Source organism: Aphelocoma coerulescens, chromosome 3 (genome assembly GCF_041296385.1).
Source record: "Aphelocoma coerulescens isolate FSJ_1873_10779 chromosome 3, UR_Acoe_1.0, whole genome shotgun sequence".
Lineage (NCBI taxonomy): Eukaryota > Metazoa > Chordata > Aves > Passeriformes > Corvidae > Aphelocoma > Aphelocoma coerulescens.
This window is the reverse complement of record NC_091016.1, coordinates 47,614,858-47,636,017: the sequence shown is the minus strand read 5'-3', so window position 1 is coordinate 47,636,017 and position 21,160 is coordinate 47,614,858. Positions and strand designations below refer to the sequence as shown.

The 21,160-nt window shown below is 36.9% G+C and overlaps 1 protein-coding gene across 15 annotated transcripts in view; it reads left to right on the top strand.

The window, feature by feature from the left end:
• PDE10A (phosphodiesterase 10A) overlaps nt 1–21,160 on the top strand; it is a 390,743-nt gene that overhangs the window by 333,039 nt on the left and 36,544 nt on the right. For all 15 annotated transcript variants that reach the window (XM_069010130.1, XM_069010126.1, XM_069010134.1 and 12 more), the window contains 4 exons: nt 12,160–12,300; nt 14,663–14,818; nt 17,534–17,584; nt 19,370–19,428. In XM_069010130.1, the coding sequence (XP_068866231.1) occupies nt 12,160–12,300; nt 14,663–14,818; nt 17,534–17,584; nt 19,370–19,428 (407 nt within the window). The remainder of the gene's footprint in view (nt 1–12,159; nt 12,301–14,662; nt 14,819–17,533; nt 17,585–19,369; nt 19,429–21,160) is intronic.

Below are 21,160 nucleotides of genomic sequence, written 5' to 3'. Positions count from 1 at the left end.
CAGTCAGTTCCATCAAATTAAAAATCACAATTTGTCAGAAATTTTATGTCTTTCATTGGTTCAAGAAACAAGCAGTGACTAGAGAGGAAAATATTTTTTCTCATTGTTTTTCTTTCCTTGCATTACACAGCCAGTTTTAATAGTTTATTCTTGTATAGTCCATTAGCCAATTTCCTTTGCTCTTTGTGAAATAATTGAATTCAGAAAAAAAGGGTAAAAATTACATTTTTGAAATAGTGGAAACAGGATTGAAGATGTACCAACCTGCAAGTTCCTTGATCTGGAAGAAGGCCCATATAGAAATTTCCTATAGTAAATGGAAATGAGGTTTTGCATTTTTTGTGATATAATGATTATTTCATATAATAAAGATAACCCACTTTATTATTCAAAAATTGTGTTTTCTCTGAATGACTTCTGTTAAGCATATAAACAGCACATTTTTTTAAATAACTCTTTCACTGAGAGGTATAATTTAAGAAACATGTTGTTCATCCTTTATGAATGTAATCTTTGGTTCTCATTAGTAGGTGACAGCATCCATTGTCATGGGTAGGGGGTGATGCAAACAGTCACTGAAAAGCTTCCTCCTGCTGCCAGAGGCAGGAACCCGCAGGAAGTTCAGCCTCCATTCCAAATGTGCAGCGCTGGCCATCTTTGGTGGCAGTGACTGCCTGCCAGCTGAGCATGCTCATCTCTAAATGCTTTGTAAAAGATTACAGTAAAACTAACTTTACAGCTTGAGACAAAGAGAATTCTTACTGTGGTGAGGTTTTTCCTATTAGATTAGTGTGGCATAATGTGGGATTACTCACAGCCTTCTGATACCCTGAAGGCCTGGGTACTATATGGCCTTCTGCTTGTTTTTTTGTTTTTTTGTTTTTTTTTTTTTTTTAATAGCATATTAGGCAGATGAATCTATTAGCTTCCCAGTATTCCAGTATAACTCTTTCCTGAAAAAAGCTCCAGCCACTGAAGACGCACATTGACTTTATTAACCACTGCTATGTAGCTGCATCATCCAAAATGGAATGTTCTTCATGTAGTTATTACAGGGACTGATCCCAAGTCCTTTGAAGTTAGTGTGAGATTTTCCATTCACTGTAGTGGGCTTTGGGCCAAACTCATGTTTGTAGTCTTGTAACAAAATGGTAATGCATTAGCGTACTTCTTATAAGAAATTGCCATTGGAAATTAATTTGGATAGCTCTTGTCTCTTGAATATTTAATTTAAAGAATGTATCGAAGTGAGATTAGCTATTGCCCAGCAAATACTGGCAATGTGGTTTTATTTATTTTTATTAAATGTCTTTTTAAAATGGGAACAAAAACCTTCTACATAGAAAAAGCAGGAATGAACTAATTCCTTAAGCTGAAATTTTAAAAAAAAATTAAAACCTTTTGATTAGCTTGGAAAAAGTATTTGCTGAACATCTATGGTCATGTGTTGAAGAGTAGTATCTGCTTTTTGGTGGCTTAATCGTTTGATGCTAGGTTTGTGATTTGAATTTTGCAAACTTGGCAAAATCCTTCCCCTTCCCCCAAATTTAGCATTGGGCTTTTTGTTCAGTATCTTGGAAAATTTACATAAATCTGATTGTTATCCAGCTAGGAGTGTGTGTGTGTGTGTACATCTGTTTGAGAATTACGTTTTGGGAGGGCAGTGTGTAAGAATGGAGGAATCCTATTAAAAAGTAGATAACTACTCTCTCAAATGGTTTTCTAATATTTAGTGATGTGTGTTCTGACTATATTCTGTTAAGGAACTTATGATAAAACCTGAAGCACGAGCACTAACTCCACTTCAGCTTCTGCTTGAAACGTGTATACTTTTGCTTGTTTAAATTAATTCAGATTTGAGAATTTTGACTTGTGTTAATCTCATCAAAGGAACATTTTTGAAATATTAGATATCCTTAACTGCCTTTAGCCTGGATTAAATAGTGAGTTTCTAATTAGGATATAAGATAATTATCTTTTACAAAAATGCTTAATTTTTGCAAAATGAAAACCAGTAAATGATTACTATTTACTGTGTGCTATTATTTCTTTGGATTGAGAAAATTGTCATATCATTGAAAATTGCTTTTTTGCATGGATTACTAAGAATGCATAGTAAATCATTCTTTGGTGCAATGTTTAGTATAGGCAGAATTTTCTTTACATGAAAGTTATATTAGAACTGAAAGAAAATTAATCTAATTTGAAGAAAAACTCTGGATTAGCCAGTCCCTTTCTTTTTGCAAAACATAGATGATACACTGGCCTTTAAAGGAGGACATTGCTCTAGAAAAATATCCTTTATAATTTAACAGCACAAAAGTAAGTTTGTAAAAATTTCTGTCCATATAAAAAGTTTCTTTATGGCCTTATTTTCTTTCTCTCTATTGAAGTTTATATACTATATTTTGATTTGTATTAGAGTTGGAAAATGGCATAAGGCTGACAGTTCTGGTCGAATGCCTTCAGGATCTTTACCTGAGTGAATTTGCTTTAATGGAAGATGACACATCAATTGCAGATTCCAGTGCATTTCTTTATGCAAGTATTACTCAGAATTGGTGCCAGAATGACCGTGGCCAGTTCAGTTGTTTTAGCATCCTTCTGGTTGTTCAAATTGCTTGGAAGCACTACAACTCAGTGCACTCCTTACTAAGAGTGTCCTTACGGTGATTCTGCTTTTCAAATGATTGCCCTCTAGCAGGTAAGCACCCCGTGCATGCCCAGCTCCTTCCTTCCCCGTGAAGTTCCCGTGTGTATCAGAATCCAGTTCTGCCTGTGCTATATATGTGGTAGAATGCATTGCAAAGTACTCAGGTGCTAAAATCAGTAAAGCTTCCTCGCCAGGGTCGTGTTCTGAGCAGACCTGTGCCCATATTTCCTCTGGTTTTTGAACATTCTCCATACCTAAGGACTTATCTTTGTCCATGGGTTAGTGTAGTTATGCAAATAAAATTATTTTTTTCTTAAGGTATGTAGCAGCCATTTTACAAATACTATATACCAGAGAGCAGAAACACTTCCACATCAAACAGGAATGTTTCACAACTCTCCAGCAAAGGACTTGACTTGTTTTCAATTTTCTGTATTATTTCTTATGGGGATGAATATACAGTTCATAATTCTCCTGTTATGACCTTAATTAAGTATCATCTTCAAACGTGACTTAAAGGATTTTCTGAAATCCTTATATTGGATACTGTATATGTATAAATCAATTGCCTAAGTATCATGCTAGCTGGGCATGGATTTAAGCCCATAAACTGACATCTTTATAAGGCAATATTTCTAAAATACTTATCACAGCTACAGAGTTCCTAATGTATTACTGCATTAACAATTCTTCAGATATTTATTGTTTATATTTTCTACTTCTGTGAGTAATTTGCCTCGTGATTACACTGTGATTCCTACGTAAAGATGTATGACTTCATATTTAACAGGCATACACTTAAAGTAGCTTTTATTTGGTCTTGTGTTACTTAGTTCCTGAAACTGCAAATTGTGTTGACAAACAGATTATCCTCGCTTTAGACAGAAGTTTCCAATAGCTTTATTGTAAGAAATAATTATGTGAGGCCACAAATATGTGCACATACTCTGTGCTTCAGGGTGTATTTTATTAAGCCATTCTTGAATTTCTGGTCATGCAGAAGTTGTTGCGGCTTGATGTGCGTGCAGTGCCACCTAGTGAGTGTATGAGGTGGGTGACTTGGATTATTAAGAACCCAGGGAAAAAAAACATGTACAGCTTGCTAGCTGTCTCTGGTTTTTGAATGCATAGATATTTTCTCTGAAATTTGAGTCTTTTAAACATGTTTCCAGGTGAAACCTCCTAGTTGCAAAAAACCTTTTGTCTTTATCCTTGAATCAATTCTGACATTATGTGTTTTTTTGTATGTAAAGTGGAAGAAATCTATTGCTTTCTTATTTGCCAGCAAGTAGTGATACTCAGCAGAGAGCAAAAGCTCTTGTTGAGTTACAATGTCTGAGTTTAAATTTGAGTAAATAAATTATCAAGCAGAAAGAAATAAATAACTGTCAAAATGTATTTTAGGAAGATTTTGGTCTTGTTTAATTTAATATTCAGGTAAGTGGACTTGTGGAATGTGTTAATGATAAATATAGTATCATAGAATATCCTGAGTCGGAAGGGACCCTCAAGGAACATCAAAGTCCAGTTCCTGGCCCTGCACAGGACACCCCAAGAGTCACACCATGTGCCTGAGAGCATTGTCCAAATGCTTCTTGAACTCTGTCAGGCTGGTGCCGTGACCACTGCCCTGGGGAGCTGTTCCAGTGCCCAGCCACCCTCTGGGTGAAGAACATTTTCTCATATCCAACCTAAACCTCTCCTGACACAAGTTCAGGCCATTCCCTCACGTTCTGTCCCTGGTCACTGCAGTAGGAAGAGATCAGTGTCTGCCCCTCCTCTTCCCCTTCCCCTCACAAGGAAATTGTCAACTGCAATGAGATCTCCCCTCAATCTCCTCTTCTCCAGACTGAACAGACCAAGTTACTTCAGCTGTTCCTCATACAACTTCCCCTCAAGGCCCTTCACCATCTGCGTGGCCTTCCTTTGGAACCTCACTTATAGATTTAGATCTTTCTTATATTGTGACACCCAAAGCTGCCCCCAGGACTCCAGGTGAGGCCACCCCAGTGCAGAGCAGAGCAGGACAATCCCCTCCCTTGCCTGCCTGGTGATGCTGTGCCTGATGCACCCCTGCTCGGCCCTCCTGGCTGCCAGGGCCCTGCTGACTCAGATTCAACTTGCCATCGACCAGGACCCCCAGGTCCCTTTCCTCAGCACTGCTTTCCAGCATCCCATTCACTAGTCTGTTTCTACATCAATATATACTATAGGTATAATGCAAAAATTGCTAGAAAATTAGACAGAGACCAGTTGTTTGTGGTCGCTATCAGAATGGGAGGTTGTTTTGCATAAATCTGCTAAGATTTATCCAGGTATCTGGTTTTGCTTAGTGTGTTCACTAATGCATGAGTGAAGAAAGAATATAGGACTGTAGATATATTTGTAGGAACAAATCAGATTTCAAAATGGTCTTTGGAAAATGGTCAGAAGAAACCAGACAAAGATTCAGCTAGGAAAAGTGCTCAGCTTTCTACAGATTGCCTTTTTCTGTAGGGCAGTTCATGACTCTGAGAAAGATTCTAGGGTTTTCAGTGAATTTGAAGGTAAAAATGAGTGTGCAATATCATTGCTGTATCAAAAAATATATTTATGTATGTAGCACAAACAGAACTCTAGCCCTAGTGTAAAGTATTTTTCCTATTTCTCTCCACTGCTAAGGCCCCAGATGTAATAATATGGCTGGTTTAAACACTGCACTTTAAGAAAAAATAAAATTGGACCAGCTGAACTGAGTTCAGGAGAGAGCAGAGAGAATGGTCAGGAAACAAAAGAAGTGGTTTAGCTTAGTCTAAAGAAAAGAAAGTTGAGGGGTGAAGATATGCCTGGATAAGGCAGAGAGGAAGGGAATCACCTCCAATACCTATGGTGTGTAGGGCAAAAATTAGCGTGCTTGAACTGGAATTGGGAAAACTTCCTCAGTTGTGGCTGTAATGAAGCATGACAGTCTGTTGCTTGTGCAAGCTCAGGGATCCTCATCCCTGGAGGAGTGTTTGAGACCTGTTGGCCAAATGTCTTTCAGAAAAATGCTTAGCTGACTAAAATGGAAAGGACAGTAGAGAGGTATGTCAGCTTGGTTTTCTGTGTCAATGAACTGGTATAACTCTTGTGGTGTTTTTCAATTGTGTAAATCAACTGGAAAGTTTCCAGGAGTTAAGTGCAGTTAAAAATTGATACCATTCAGAAGGATGAAAACATAGACCCCCCCAAAAAACAAACCAAACCCAACCTCTGGTAGTTCTACAGTAAGTGCATCATCTTCATTTCACAAGTGTCCAACATTTGTACATATGATGTGGGTTCAAATTCTAAATCTCCTGTCAAGTACGCTGTGATTTATCGCTAAGGAAATAAGCTTTTATAAAAAATGGTGGTAGTTGCTGCTGGTTTTTTACTTCTTTTATCCCTGTGTACTTGATGCAGTCAGACTGCTGCACTTGTGTTTAAACCCAGAACATAATTGCCTCGAGCTCTTTAAGATTTTAGCATGGTAGTACTGGGCTACTATTTCAACTAATGCAGTTTAGAGATCCAAGGGTTTTGGCTGTGAATACTTTCCAAATTAATTATGTTTGTTTGTTTTTCTTGGTCATCTTTGCCTATTATGATGAGTTGTATTCCTGCTAAGAATCCTGGCCTAAGGGCACAGCCTTTGTAAATATCTGCAGATAATCTTATCATTAGGCTTTGTGGTCTTACATTTAAGTTGTCCTTTACCAAGAGTAAAAATCTGTTGCTGTTACTGAACAGAAACAGATGTGAGCAGCAAAAGCCATTAAACTCACATAATATCAGCTTGATCAATCTCCATTTAATTTTTTCTTTCCCCCAAGCAGCAAATCACATAGCAATGCTTTAGTATGAAGGCTTTCATTTAATGTCAGTTGAATATGAAATTATTTTCCATGAAGCATTTTTAGGATCAGTTTTATCAGCAAATTGTGCTGTGGAAGAAACTAGATAAAGATCCACCAAAACAGTTTGTTAGTGGAATGCTTGTCACGCGTACTTCAACCCTCATTCTAATCATTAAACCTAGTTCTAATCCAGACTTCTTTTCTGCAAGGAAATTTTAGAAAAATTGGTTTATGATTGTCATTTGCTTAGTTATAAGTAATTATAGAAAAAGAAGAAATAACAGTTTGTGAAATAATGATGAAGAATACATATTTGCAGTTCAAATCCAGCCCTGGCAAACTTTATGTAGTTGGTTGAATGGTTACTGGCTTTTGTGATAGGATTTGGTGTTGTGCTGGATTCTGACAAACTGCATACCAACAGCGACTAGAAAAATAGCATCAATTATACCTGTAGTTGTCCTGTTCATCAGAAGAACCAAAGAACAAAATCACTGAAAACTGCAGGTTCTTTCTTAGTGCTATAACAATATCTGTCAGGAGCTGTTGATGATGTTGTGTTATAACACTTGCTGCTACTCCTCATATTTTCTTTTACTGGGATTTTAATCTGCTTTCTCTGTCAAGAGAGATTTTCACTAAAAAACCAACAATGGGGCCAAGTTACAACAGCATGGCAAGATGAACATGAGTCAATCTTCATGTGCATGCACTTAGCTGTTAGAAATGAGGAGTAAATAAGGTTTTTTTCAGCCACAGTAAGATATTCAAGATAAATTACTTAATTTTACCAAGGAAAGAGTACCAAAACCCACAGTATTATGGCTTATTGAACGTATAATGATCTTGCTATGTATCTGAAAGCCAAGTTGGTGGGTTTATCTGTGAATAGAGGATGTTGTCATCTTGATATCTCTCAAGAAAAAGTTACAGTACACCATTCTGCATTCCTGTAAACTGGCAGGCTTGTTAATACATTAGTATTTTAAAAAGATATTAGACTGCAATATGTTGTGTATACCTAGGTTGCCTAAGAAACATGGGTCGTAGAATAGAATCATAGAATCTTTTAAGTTGGAGAAAACCCTGAGATCACTGAGTCCAACCATTAGCCTAACATCATCAAGATGAAATGGTGAATTTTGTAACATTTGTCTGTGTTCACCAGTGTTTAAACATTTGTTAAGGTCATAATTTAGTTTGAACTTTTCTGTTTTGCTTCAGTTAGTTTTTTAAGAACCTCTTGCTCTCTGTGTTCATGATAGGTCATTAGTGCATTCCAAACCACACTGTAACATCCATCAAAATTAATAGGAGTTTTTTTGCTGTGGGCTTTTATCAAAGTGAATTAAGTGATTAAACTGGGAGGGGAGGAATAATTTTGGAGATTTTAGGCCCAACCAGAACACTCTGTCCTGTCACAGATGGAAGGAAAGGAATCATCTCATGTACTCCAGGGTTTCAACAAGGTACAGGAAGTTCTTGGTATCAAACTTTAGTGTTCCTCTGCATACTATGTTTAAAGAAAGAAGTACATCACCATAAGGAACTTGTTGGAAGAATATTGTTAATAGGGTAGTTGAGACTGATGTAGGAAAGGAGGCTCTGTCTTTGTCTGGAAGGAGAGTAAACAGATCAAAATAGGGGATTGCAGAATCCTGTGGACTACCAGCTGCCAGAATGCCTGAACCTGAAGGCTTCCAAAGGATTCTCTGTCCAAGCCAGTGTTTGCCCTTCTGGTAGTTTGTCAAACCCAGACTCACTCTCCTATCTTGGTTGCCTTGTCTCTCATCAGCAGTAGAGATATCTAATGCTCTTTCTACACTAGTTATCTTTTATTACTTAACTTTTGCCAGGAGAGACTGTGACATTGAATTATCAGTAAAGAGCTATTTGTATTTATCTCTTTCTGATACTGACTTAGAGGCTCACTGCAAGTGGTAATTGCACCAAAAGGGTCTGTGAGCAGTGCACAAGCATCCTGCTGTCTCCTCATCCTCTTCCTTTTACAGCATTGTGAGTTATCAATATAGTATTTGAGAAATCACGGGTCCTAATATTCTCATATTTCCTTTTTTATTGACTGTATATCACTTAAGTTGTGGATGAAAGTCAACTGGTTCCTTATTTTGATTATTAATCACTGTTCATTATCATTACCAGAAACACAAACTGTTTTTTGAAGTAAAATATTCAGACCAACTGAGGAAATGCAAGTTAATCTGAAAGGGCCCAATCTATTCATTTCTTCACTTATTTGTGAAGGTTTAAGCAGTATCTGATGTATATATGGGAACACTTCTAGGTACCCTTTGAGCTACTGAAAGATTATTTGAATGTATGTTTGGAAATAAAAAGAATGCTGGAGTCATTCATAGCCCCAAATTTTATCACTTCTGTAGTACATTTTACTTCATAATAATTTTCTTAAGCAAAAGAAAATATTAAATGTGAGCTGGATAGGTGATGTGAAAAACCTGCTGTTTTTTGATAGTGATAATTTTAGAGATTCCCATAAAGCTGTGTCTGTGGGGTGCCTCAGAGATTATTTCAGTAAGATGCCCTAGTAGAGCAGAGCACAGTTTACTGTGTTTTGTTTGGCTGACCTTGCCATTGATGGCTTCTGCTCCAGACATTTCTACATAATTAATTGGCAATAAACATTAGAACTCATTCAGATTTAAATTCATCAAATATGGAATGTACGAACACTCATGACAATTTATTAGATATATGTATAAAGTCAGTGTGGAATGGTAGAAGCTCATGGACTAATTTCAGCTTATATAAGGTTATGAGAAAAATTGCCTTTCTTTTTAGTAGTGCTGCATGGTCAGGATAAGATTATCAATTTTTCTGCAGTGTCATACTTTTCTACCTCTACAGTCAGGAGGAATAGAGGCAAATTTAGAACCTATTGGGTAGTTTGAAGAATTTTTTGATCACCGACCCCTTAGCCATGGGTTTGCAACTTCCCATAGAAGCAGAATGGGATTGCTTCTGCAAAACTCTTTTTGGAGAAGCTGGAAGTAAAATAATGTCCACAAACTTCTTCCAGCATAGGGAAGCTTACTCACAGAAGTACTTCATGGTGTTAGCAATGGAGGGGTTTACCAGACAAAATGGTGCACAAGAACATGGGAAAGACTGTGCTGGTGCAAGCAGTCTTTGCAGGCAATACTTCATGGTGTCAACACAGGTTTTTTGGCCATTGACGATTTGCTGAAGGTGTTTTCTGCAAAAAAAACCCCATGTATGTGTGGAAGAAGTGAGTTCTTTGTTTTCTGGTGCAAGTGTCTGGTTTTCTTCCCTTTTTTTCTTGAGAAGCTCTTTCTGAGAAGAGAAAGATTTGTGCATCATTTTTTACTTAGTGCTGGGTATGACTCAGGAGATGAGTGTGGAAAAGCACATTTTACGCACTTAATTTAAATAGCACAGTTATTTTGCTAATTCTAATGCGTTGCTACCTTGGCAAAAAGAATCAAATGTGTCTTAAACATGTAAGAAGAATACCGTGAATAAAAGTGTTATTCTTTGACATCTTTGGCAAAATCAACTTTGGTCTCCGATGTCCTGTTGATTTTGACTTGTTCCACTACTTGGACTACATCAGTCAGACTTTAAACATTGTGTTGCATCTCTGCGTTTTGCAGAACTCTGCAACAGAAACATCCTTTTCAGTTTTGAACACATTATAGTGTTACTGTTCCTACTATGAGTACTTTTAAAATAGTTGATCTTAAGCATATAGTATAGCATATCAGACTTCTGTACAGATATGTATTTCAGTATTTCTATGCCCTTTATATTTTGCTGCCTTTTTTATTTTTTTTTAAATATTTTATATCAGAACACCGACTTAAATAAATAATGATCTGTGGTTTCTTCAGTTTTATTAGAATAAGGTACTTCTTTTTTTTTAGATCATGATGTGCTTTTCTTGGCTGTGTTATGTAAAATGTTCTTTTTCATTCTATTTGAGTGCATGTAAAAACATGAACTGAAGCTTATGAAGGCATGTAACTGTGAAACTAAGTTTTCATTTAAAAATTGTATGTATCTTTATTAGATTATAAGAAAGTAAGAATAAATGGAGCTTTTTTTTTCTGGTAGATTGAGTAGGCTTGTTCTGACAGATTCAATGTATTGATTTAATGGTTTTTGATTGTTTGGATGTTGCCTTTTTTTTTTTTTTTAATTACATGCTTGTAGTTCATATGGAAAATAATCTGAATTTTCAAGTGTATCTTACTTCTAAAGGTCACACTTCAAAGAAGCTGTGAGCATAAATGGATTTGAAGAATAAGGTTCAGGTTTAGGATAAGAATAAACAGAAAATTCCATGATTTCATGTCCTTGTACTATAATGCAAGACACCAAAATGGAGTAAATAATCTGAATATTTATCAGGCCTAGTCCACGGAAGAATCATCTTTCCTTCCAACTGAAGAAATCACTTGTCAGTGCTAAAATAGTTTGGGGCAGCTCTATTTTCTCTTTTAAGACAGTTTGATTTTCATCTGTACCACATATTAACAAATGAATTACTGAATGGAAAACTCACTTTCTTTTCTTGCTGAATTTTTTGGGACTGACTTTCTGCTTAAGAACAAGAAAAAATATTCAGTTACTGGTTTTGTCAGAATCTTGAGTGTTTTTCTTTTGAACTTCCTAAATACCCTAATTGTTGGACTACTGATTCTTCTTGGATATAGTCTTCGCTCTTGTTTTGGCTATGAATTTCATACTTTTTATTGACCATTTTTTTCCCCCTCAGCATAAAGTCCAAACTTTCTCCTTTGAAAATGCTCTTAATCCATTACAGCCAAGGTGTCTTCATCATTGCAGGAGTACCTTTATATGGTGTGTTATATTGCATTGCCTTAGCTTCTGAACATTTCAGTGTGGGGTTTTTTTGGAATTGTTTAGTATTAATGTTTTATAATGGGCCATGAATATTTGTTAAAAAAGGAGAATTATGAGAAGATGCATCTCATGTTATCACTTCATTTTCTACAGCTCATAGTAGATGCTGAATTTTTGCATGCAAACTTTGCCTTTAATAATCCACGCTAGAAAACAGCCCCTGTTTCATGGCAGCCCTAATGAAAGCAAGTTCTGAGAGTAAAACTAATCAGCAGCACAACCTGTGGCCATTTTTTACAGGAATGTTAGTAATACATCGTGGTGTGGCATTGTCTTCTATCTGTGGTATATAAACAAGAAATTTAGCTATTATCTCTACTTTTTGAGTATTTTCTATTGAAATAAATGAGTGCATCCTAGATAAAAAAAACAAAAGATAATGTTTTTCTTACAAAGTAATGTTTTCTTCTGTGAATCTTGTATGCTGTGTGTTGTGTGTTCAAAGTAAATGCAATCCTACCCTGATATAAACAATAACTGACCTTAGGTATCTACTGTTCTCCACAGGAGTTGTCCAGGAGTTACCTGGGTGACTTTAGAGTGGGGTTTTCTAAGATTACAGAAGAATTAAGCAGTGTTTCTTCAACTACTTTTCATTGTCGAAAGCAGTGTTTCTCTACATTGTCTACTTTATTCTACACAGGTTGTGCAGTAACTGTAAAAGTAATCAGGATTTCTAATTGCTTTTTTTTTCTTTCTTTCTCTTTTTTTCCTTCTAACTAGAGTCTGTGTATATTTACACCACCAGGAGCTAAAGAAGGACACCCACGACTCATTCCTGCAGGGCCCATTGCACATGGCACTACAGTATCTGCTTATGTAGCCAGATCCAGAAAAACGTTGTTAGTAGAAGATATTCTGGGGGTAAAAAGCTTTCTGTTTTTAATGAGTTGGTTGCAGCATGTTCTTAGAATTAATTTTTTGATGCTGAAATGTTTATTGAGATGGATGTTTAATTTACACGTTAGATGTTAGAATTTACATCTGTCTTGATACCAGGAAAATAAATTTGAGTTTGGATTAGCTGATGGAATTATTTCAGATTATTACATTTTTTTCTAATTTTAAAGGTTTGGGGATTTTTTTCACGTTGGGTTTGAGTTATTTTAACTTTTTTTTTGGTTGTCAGGTAAAGGACATAATGGCACCATAGTCACTTGGAAAAAGCAACCAATCAAAACTCCTGTCTTCTTGGTCTTGAAATGTTAATCCCAAACAAGAAGAATTTCATATAGTCAACCAAATTTGACAATTTGATATAATTTTAATACAGGGCTCACACTGACAAGAATGTCAGTGAGAATTCTGGTTACTAGGCAGGATTTTTATCTCTGCATACTACAGTATAAAGCTAGAGTACTGATAATATCAGTAGATCTACATGAAAGATGCACTACTGTAACTGATAACAAAATTCAGGCTTTTTTCTGTAACAGGAGTCAGAAATTCCTAAGGTGATATTCTGATAAATTTTGGCACTCTGTATGTCTGTCCTTTTAAATTTTTTAAAACACTTCATCCTCTAGTTGCATCTATGCAATTGTATGAAATTGATATTTAAACTGTACTTTATATGAGCACTTTATGATTGGTTGCTTATGAGTACACCAAGGAAGTTTATATTCTCTTCTCTCTTCAGTGTTTCCTATCTTTTCAAGTTGTGTCCAGAATAGTAGTTTTTGGATACTGTGACCAAAATTGGACATTGCTGTCTCTATTTTTGAAATCATTTGTTAAAAATTGTGTGACCTTAATTGGGCAAATCTGGGCTATAAAAAAAATACCAGATGCCTAATGTGAGTACACTTAGACAGAGCCACAAAATCAAAAGGCAGAAGCTGCTTTCCCTGTAGTAATAGTCAGTGCTTTCTACATACTTTGGACCATTAAGATTTTATGTGTTGATATGTTTTTTCAGTTAAGGGTTTAAATTGTTAGTGGTAATTTTCAATTAATATCATGTGCCTTATTTACAAGAGTTCTGTATTTTGATTTTACATTCATAATAAAATCATGGAATTAGTGAGGAGTAGATTTGAACTTTTTTGTTGGTTTAATATCAGTGATTCATTGACCAAACAGCAAGATTCTTTTGGGTGAGGTGGTTTGCCTTCGTGTGATTTTAGGAGCTTCTCAACAGTGAAAGGGAAGCACATGCAGGTAGACTTGCCAGCCCTTTTTTGTGGGAGGACAGAATTAAAAAGAGAAAGCAGAAGGCTCGTGTTTCAAAGTGCTTCCCACTCTCTTTTGTCTGTCATTTGTTCAAATTGATTGTCATCTTAGTAATTAAGGTAGAGATTACTAGCTGTTTTCTTTGAGAAATGAGAGATTTTGATCAGCCTTGAAGGGGTGTCTGTCTTGCCTAAGCATAGCCTGCAGGGAACATCTGGTACAAATCAAGTACTGAAGGACTGATGTGGGTCTTGCACACTTCACATTGGGTAGTGACTGCATTACTAACCTGCTTTCTCAGGTCTGCCTGAGTTTTCCTACATGGGGACGTGAAGCTATAAACCCTTGGACATTCCCTATGAGGATTGAAAGTTATGTATTTGGGCCTTTTATAGCAGCTGGTAGGATTATTTTAGCATTTGTTTCTGTAACTTTTGCACCAGTTCATTCAGAATGCATAAGCAAAGGAAGAAGATGCTTACTCTCATGCATAATTTTTCGGGGCACAGTAGGAGTTTATTGAGGGTTATAACTGTATAACCTAAAGCTTTAGCCTCAGGTTTCAAGTTTTTTACTTTTGCAAGCACTATTGTCTGCTTTCTAACACTGAGATCTGAGCAGTCCATTTCGTGATTACAAGCGCTTTGGGGTTTTTTCAAGGGAAAGATGATGGGGTGGTAGTGTTGCTTGTTTGGGTTTTTATTTAATCTGGACAGGCATTAGCAATGAAATGCTGTTTTTGCTACCTGTGAGATAAGAGAAAAAAGGTATTATATAAACAAACTCAAAGCTGGGTATAATATCCCAGCTAGTTCTGACCTTACATCAATAAGGTTGTCTGTATATGTAAATTAATGCTGAGACTTTAAAATTACATTCTTTTAGTAGATGCCTAATACTGTGTGGAAGTTATGCTGAGAGATGAGTTTTAGTGAATTTTGTAATTTTCCTGCAGATTTGGTCATACAGGAAGGGGAGGAAAATATCGATATGTCTTCCCTGTTAAAGTTTTATCAGATTTTACATTTTATCAGATTATGTTTGCATTTTCTAGGATGAGCGATTTCCCAAAGGTACTGGACTGGAGTCAGGGACCCGTATCCAATCTGTTCTGTGTTTGCCAATTGTCACAGCAATTGGTGACCTGATTGGTATCCTGGAGCTTTACCGTCACTGGGGCAAAGAAGCCTTCCACCACAGTCACCAAGAGGTGAGCTCATTGTGCAGCCTTTGCCCACTTCCCCACAACGGTCAGGACTTCCCTCCCATCCCTCCCCACCCTCCAGACTTCCATCTCTCACTCTTGTGAGTTTACACCTTTTTCATGCTTGATTTTCGTTCTTATTAAAAAAAAAAAAAAAAAAAAAAAAAAGTAGTGATTTGTATTTTCAGTTAGAGGAGGTAAAATATACAAGTACAGGGACACATCAAGAATTTTACCTTATGTTCTTTTGTGGATAAGCAGATTCAAGGTTTCTTTATAAACTCAATACAGAGTTGTTAGAGAAGTTAGTGCGGGGCAGGTGAATGAAATATAAGTGTAAATCAAACATGAAAAACCAAAATCACTTTATATAAAATAGACAATGCTCAGTTATCTTGAGTCTTAGTCTTAACTTTCCAGTACAGCTTTATTTTACATTATGGTAAGATTTTAAAATTTACTTTACTTTACTTTTTGGTGTGGCTTCTCAAGGAATGAGCCCTATTGCAAAACATAATGTAGCAATGTTATAGCAACAGTTTATCAAGTCTCAGTGCTGGGTCTCACAGGAGGGGAAAGTGATTTTAAATCCAAAGTGAAGCAGAAGAGATTTCTGATGTTTGCATTCACATTTTTACTGCCACACGCTCTCCAGCACTAAGATATGTGTGTCTAGGTATTTCCAGTAGCAGGTATCCAGTTGGTCCCTCCAGAATTCCTTGCAACAGGAGGACAAGGGATGCTGTCTGCCAAGTCCTTATGGTCTCCTGTTTTCTTTCTAGGTTGAAAACCATGGGCTGGTTTTGGGTCAGCCTTTTCTTTAACCTTTAGGAGCTGATAGCTTTTGTGCCTCTAGCCTGTCCCATCTCTGTGAACTGTCAAGATTTACTCACTGTCCTTTGTCTCCTGACTTAGATGTCCTTAGAAAATGTGTATAGTAGCGCTGGTACCTGGATGACCTGCCAGTCTAGGTGACACTCAGAAAGCTCTCTTCTGCTTTTCTTAAATTCTGATGGTTCCCTATCCAGATATTCCCATTCATACTCATCTTCCCCTTTCCATGTTTGTTCTGCATGTGTTACTATATTCATATAAGGCCTGTGTACCTATGTTGTCCGTACATGTCTGTTTGTCAATCCAAAGTTAGGAGCCATTAGCCAAATACAAATGAATTTGAAAATGGAGCAGGTTTTGCAAAGGCTGTTGCTGGACTAAAGGTGTTAGAAGTGCATCTTTGGTCTCCTGTCTGGGTGAGGATCCTGTTATGTCCCATTAAGATGTAAAAGATGTATGTAAAGATGAATGTACCATTCATTTCTCTCTGTACCCTTCCCCAGGGAAGGGAACCTGAACAGAGGTTTGGACAAAATGGAGTGAGTTCTAGCCAGGTGTGTTGTCTCGATAGTGGTATGAGATGGAGTTTAGCTGTACTGAGCAGGAATTATATGCATGAAAAGGACAGAAAATATTCAGGCAAGAGATACTAAAACTAGTCCTCCCAAAGCAGGAAAACAGCAGCAGTATTTTTCAAGTGTATATTTTGTTTATCAGTAAGTACCCTAGCATTCATTTGATGTTTACCATGTGTATATTATTTGGGTAGTCAATGTCACTTCAGCTTGTTGTCACACCTTGTATTTTTTCACTGGTAGGGGTAGAGGTCAGGGTAGGGGACTAGATTAGCATGGTGGTGCCAGTGTCCCTGCTCAGAGAACAAAGAACAGGCATTCATGCAAATCCAGGCTTCATTAATTCTGCAGCCTACACACAATGTATTTAATTTTTTAAATTGTCCTATTACATTGATCAATCTACAATTCAGATAGGTTTCAGACATGCACTGCTTTGTGAAAATATGAATGTTTTATGTTATCTGAAATACCTTCTGTAGCTAAAGTCCATGAATGCTCTACTTGGAAAAGACTGGCTGCTAAATGAAAGTATTTTATTAGTAAATTAAAAATATTTAAAAGGTCACTTTCTGAGTGTTCTAAAGCATTCTTTTCATTTTCAGGTTTCAGAAAGCCTTTGGATATATTAGCAATTTTTATGAAATGTGTGCAAAATGTTCTGTTTAAAAATGTAAAATTATAAAAAAATACCTTAGGAAGCTATGCAAAAGCTGACCTCTTGTGCTTCCATTCCCTGTGTTCCTATAAAGCTCCTGTGCTTCAAGGACAGGAGATTATTCATGGCAGCACATCATAGTTAGCTGCAGTTTACATGACATTTGTTTGAAATGTTGCCTGGAAACTGTCATACTTCAAACTAGTCTTGAGCTGAGGGATCAGGTCTGGTTCTTCTGCCACCAAAACAGTAATGAGAGAAGCTGTGCCTGTTTACAGCTGGAAGTAGCTATTGCTGAAGAAAAGAAAAATACAGCCCCAGAAACATGTTAAGGCATATTTTATTTCTATGGAAAATGCTTTTCAGCAGTATAATTTTTAAAGCCCTCAGCTTATGGTATGTTTGTTTTGATGTTGTATTTCTGAGCTGATGGGTGCCCAATTCTGCTTCTGAAGAGCATTGGTAAGCTCTAAAATTGAAACACTCAAAAATACACTGAGACTTACACAAAATAACTGTCTTCCCACAAATTGTTACTGCCTGCCTAAAACAGTTCAGTCAATTTACTTAGCAGGTAGACAGAGAAAAAAGAAGCATGTAACCAATGTGCACTTTTCAAGGTTACTCCAGAGAGAGTTTCTTCTTTTGTTGCAGGTTGCAACAGCAAATCTTGCATGGGCTTCAGTAGCAATACATCAAGTACAAGTAAGTGTGAGTGGTTTTTAATTTTTTCACTGTGTAACTTGTCTTCCTGAACTTGTTTAGTAGAAGCATGGATTGTGATCACATTAAGTAGCGGTCACTGCTAAAGCATTGATTAAGGCCCCTTCCTTGAACCTGGAAAAATATGCTAACATTTTTGGTGTTCATTGGACTAGTTTTCCTCACTTGCAATCATGGATCAAATAACAAACACTGAAAGATACTTGAACAAAGTAGATAAATAATGACTAAAGTGGATTTATCATGACAATTTTGAAGGGTTGTTTCTTTTTTTTTTTTTTTTCTTGTGGAAAGGCAACTGCTGTGCAAACTGGTTGCTTTCCTCCTGCTTTGGTATTCAGTTTGAAATTATGAGGTGTTGCTAGCAAAGCCTATTTTAAGCCATCCTCACTAGCTGCTTCATGGTCCTGTAACTACAGCCACTAAGGATGCCTCATGCTGTCCCTAGCTGGGTGCCTAATGGAGCTTCACACAGTGTCAAGCTGCTCTGGCAAACCCCAGCAGCTTTCCTAATAGGTTTTGTTACTTCAGCTAGCAGAAGATGGTAACACTGAAACGAAATATATTCTATCAACTCAGAGAAGATGCTAAAATAGATTCTTCTGTCAACTCCCAGAAGGAAATTCATGGCATTCTTTTTTTCAGGGTGTCTACCCTTGTCAGAAGATGCACAGAAAGCTTCCTGCTTTTTTCTTCTAGGCTCTGATGTTTGCTGCCTCGGTGCTGGAAGTCACTGACTTTGGGGTGGGCACTCACATCTAGGAAGAATAAGCTGGCACAGACTATTGTACACTAGTAGAATTGCAATTGCATGCACTTGTAGCTTCACCTGTGTAAGAATTATTCTCTCCTTAACTGAGAAATCTTTCACATCTAACAAAACACAACATGTAAAGTTAAGTTCAAGCTTGTTCATTGATCATTTTTATTTCTCTTCCTTCTTCTAAGCAGAAGGCTTGCTCTTCCCAAGTTTTTTTGCATGAGAAGAATGCAAGGGTTTTGATCTGGCCTTTTGTATCTGCATTGCACAGATGAAAGATATCACTAGTTTAAAGTGATATTTTTGTGAGTGTAAAAATGTAAAAGCAGTAGAGGCTTGTTTTCTTTTTTTGGCCTCTGTGCTTGCTCTAGTAATATACAGATGTACAATTGTGCCTCAGATACAGAGTATGCGAATAAGTGAAGTAAAAATACAGTTGAAAGCTTTGCTTCATCTAATATTTTGCTTCTAAAAAGAAGTATGCATACTATTTTTTGTATTCATATTCATGCTGATTTCTCCCAAAGTTGAGCATATATCATCTGCTGCTTAGCTTAGTTAAACTTGCCTGATGTTGTGTCTATATGCTACTTTGCAGACTGGAAAAAAGTGGTAAAAGTGTGGTAAGGAAGAAGGGAAACAAAGTATTTGACATTCTCAGAAGATCTGAGGGTCTGGATAAGGAAATGTTCATTTCATAACCACATTCAGTGACAGCCTTTGAGACAGCATGAACAAGTATAGCAACCAACAGCTTTCACTGAGTCTTAGGAAAGATTTTACTTGTGTTTCACAGTTTTAACTCAGCAGCTAGATAGCTAAGATTGAAACCCAGCACACAAATTCAGCTTTTAATTTTATACAGTGCTGTAGCACATATACACACACACACACACACACACACACACGTACTGGTATTTTTTTCATACAAATGAAAGGGATGGGACTCCAGTTTCCCTCTGACATCAGTGTTCTGGAGCAAATGGTTCTATGATCTGTGCTTCCAGGTGTGCCGGGGCCTTGCCAAGCAGACTGAACTGAATGACTTCTTGCTTGATGTATCGAAGTAAGTGTGATTTGCAAAATAATCTCATGAGTTTTTGATGAGCTTTTCTTTGGAAGATGGCTCTTCCAATCTACCTGTGTTCACTCAATAGCAGTAGTGGAAGCTACTCACTGTAGCTCACAAGTAGGTGCAAAGGCACACTTCAGAGGGTGGGCAAATTTCAGCATAGGGATAAGAACAAGTGATATGGATGGCAGCAGTATATACCTTTCAAAATTTTTTGTGGTGATGGTGCAGAAGAAAATGTGACATTCCTTTTTGCCTTACAGAATTTCTTTATTGCTTGTGTTTTTTTGCATGGATTTTTTTTCCCCCCTTTTCTTCCACCTCTTCTTCAGAGTTAAGTGTGGCCATCTTTTGAGAAGTGACAGATAGGCTTGGTGTCTCATGGCAATTTTAGAAGGCTTGAAAGGACTTTACAGAAAGTTAGTTGGTGTGCTTCAGCTTCCCCTAATCTCCCCCCATCAATTTTTTTGACATGCACACATGTATGCATACATATAGGGACTTCAGAGTTAAATCCTTGAAGAATCAGGGCTGCCACATGATTGTTCTTCCCCTGCATTTTCTGAAGGCTGTTTTAATTTTCAAAAACTTTTACTGCATGTAATATGTTTGCTTTTAATTTCTTGTCACTATGAGGCAAGATTAATTTGAAAGCATGGAAAGAGTGTGAAAGCTTGAGTTTACACTTGCAAAAGCAGTTTAGTGTCTTAGGTGATCTGCTGTTCCTTCATCTCTTTGTTTGCCATTGCTACTAGGAACTTTAAATAGCAAAGATAACCAATAAACTAAAAGATAAACCAGGGCTGTACTTTTGGCAAATCAGTCTGGGGTGCTTAACAGTGTTTTATGAAACTAGTTAATAAAAGAATTCCAAAGTGCATCACAAAGTACTGATGATACGGTGGAAAAATGAGATGGCTCGGATTTTTGCTACAAACACTTCTGTGGGTCTTGACGAACAATTCTCAAACTGATGAGATTAGAGGATGTCCAAGATTCCTATGCCATTGCTCAGGAATGTAGGCAGCCAAGTTGACCCAGCTGGAATGGAGAGTAATAAACCACAGGGAGGAGTCTGCCCCTTGCAAGGAGGGCAAGCTGGTTGTATCCAGATGTTTTTCCCAGCTTTTTTCCTCAGGATGACCTTTTTTTAAATTTCAGCATAATTCAGAGCATGCCTCCCAAAGGGCACTCTTACCGAGTCTTGCACCATTATGTTCCTTTCCAGAGTGCTTTGATGTTGCTAACATCCGTAGTGAAGTAGTTTACCAAAAAAATTATGTTAATATACCCAGATTATGGACTGGCAATTTATTCTTGGACTGACATAGTATTGAGATTGTTTTAAAGAACTTTGTAATTGTTTTACATTTTTAAGATAAAAATGACAATAAATACTGCAAATATTTATTATGCCTTTCTATAAGAAAATAATTCTCATACAGCATTATCAATTGCTAGAGTTTTTTAGTTTCACAAAAAAATAAAGCCTGTGTTTTAAGGCACAAAACTGGGATATCATTTAATAATATCTTTATGAACTTTATGTAGACAAATACTTGTATCAGCAAGAAAATAATTAGTTTCCTCTTAGAAGTGGTCTGTACCTTTGCTAACATGGAAGGAGAATTTCCTGTTCAGTGGGGAAATTGTTAGTGTTCAATGTCTCCATGTTCTGCAACATTTTAGAAAGGGCAGGGTATGCAGTACTCCACCTCTTCACGTC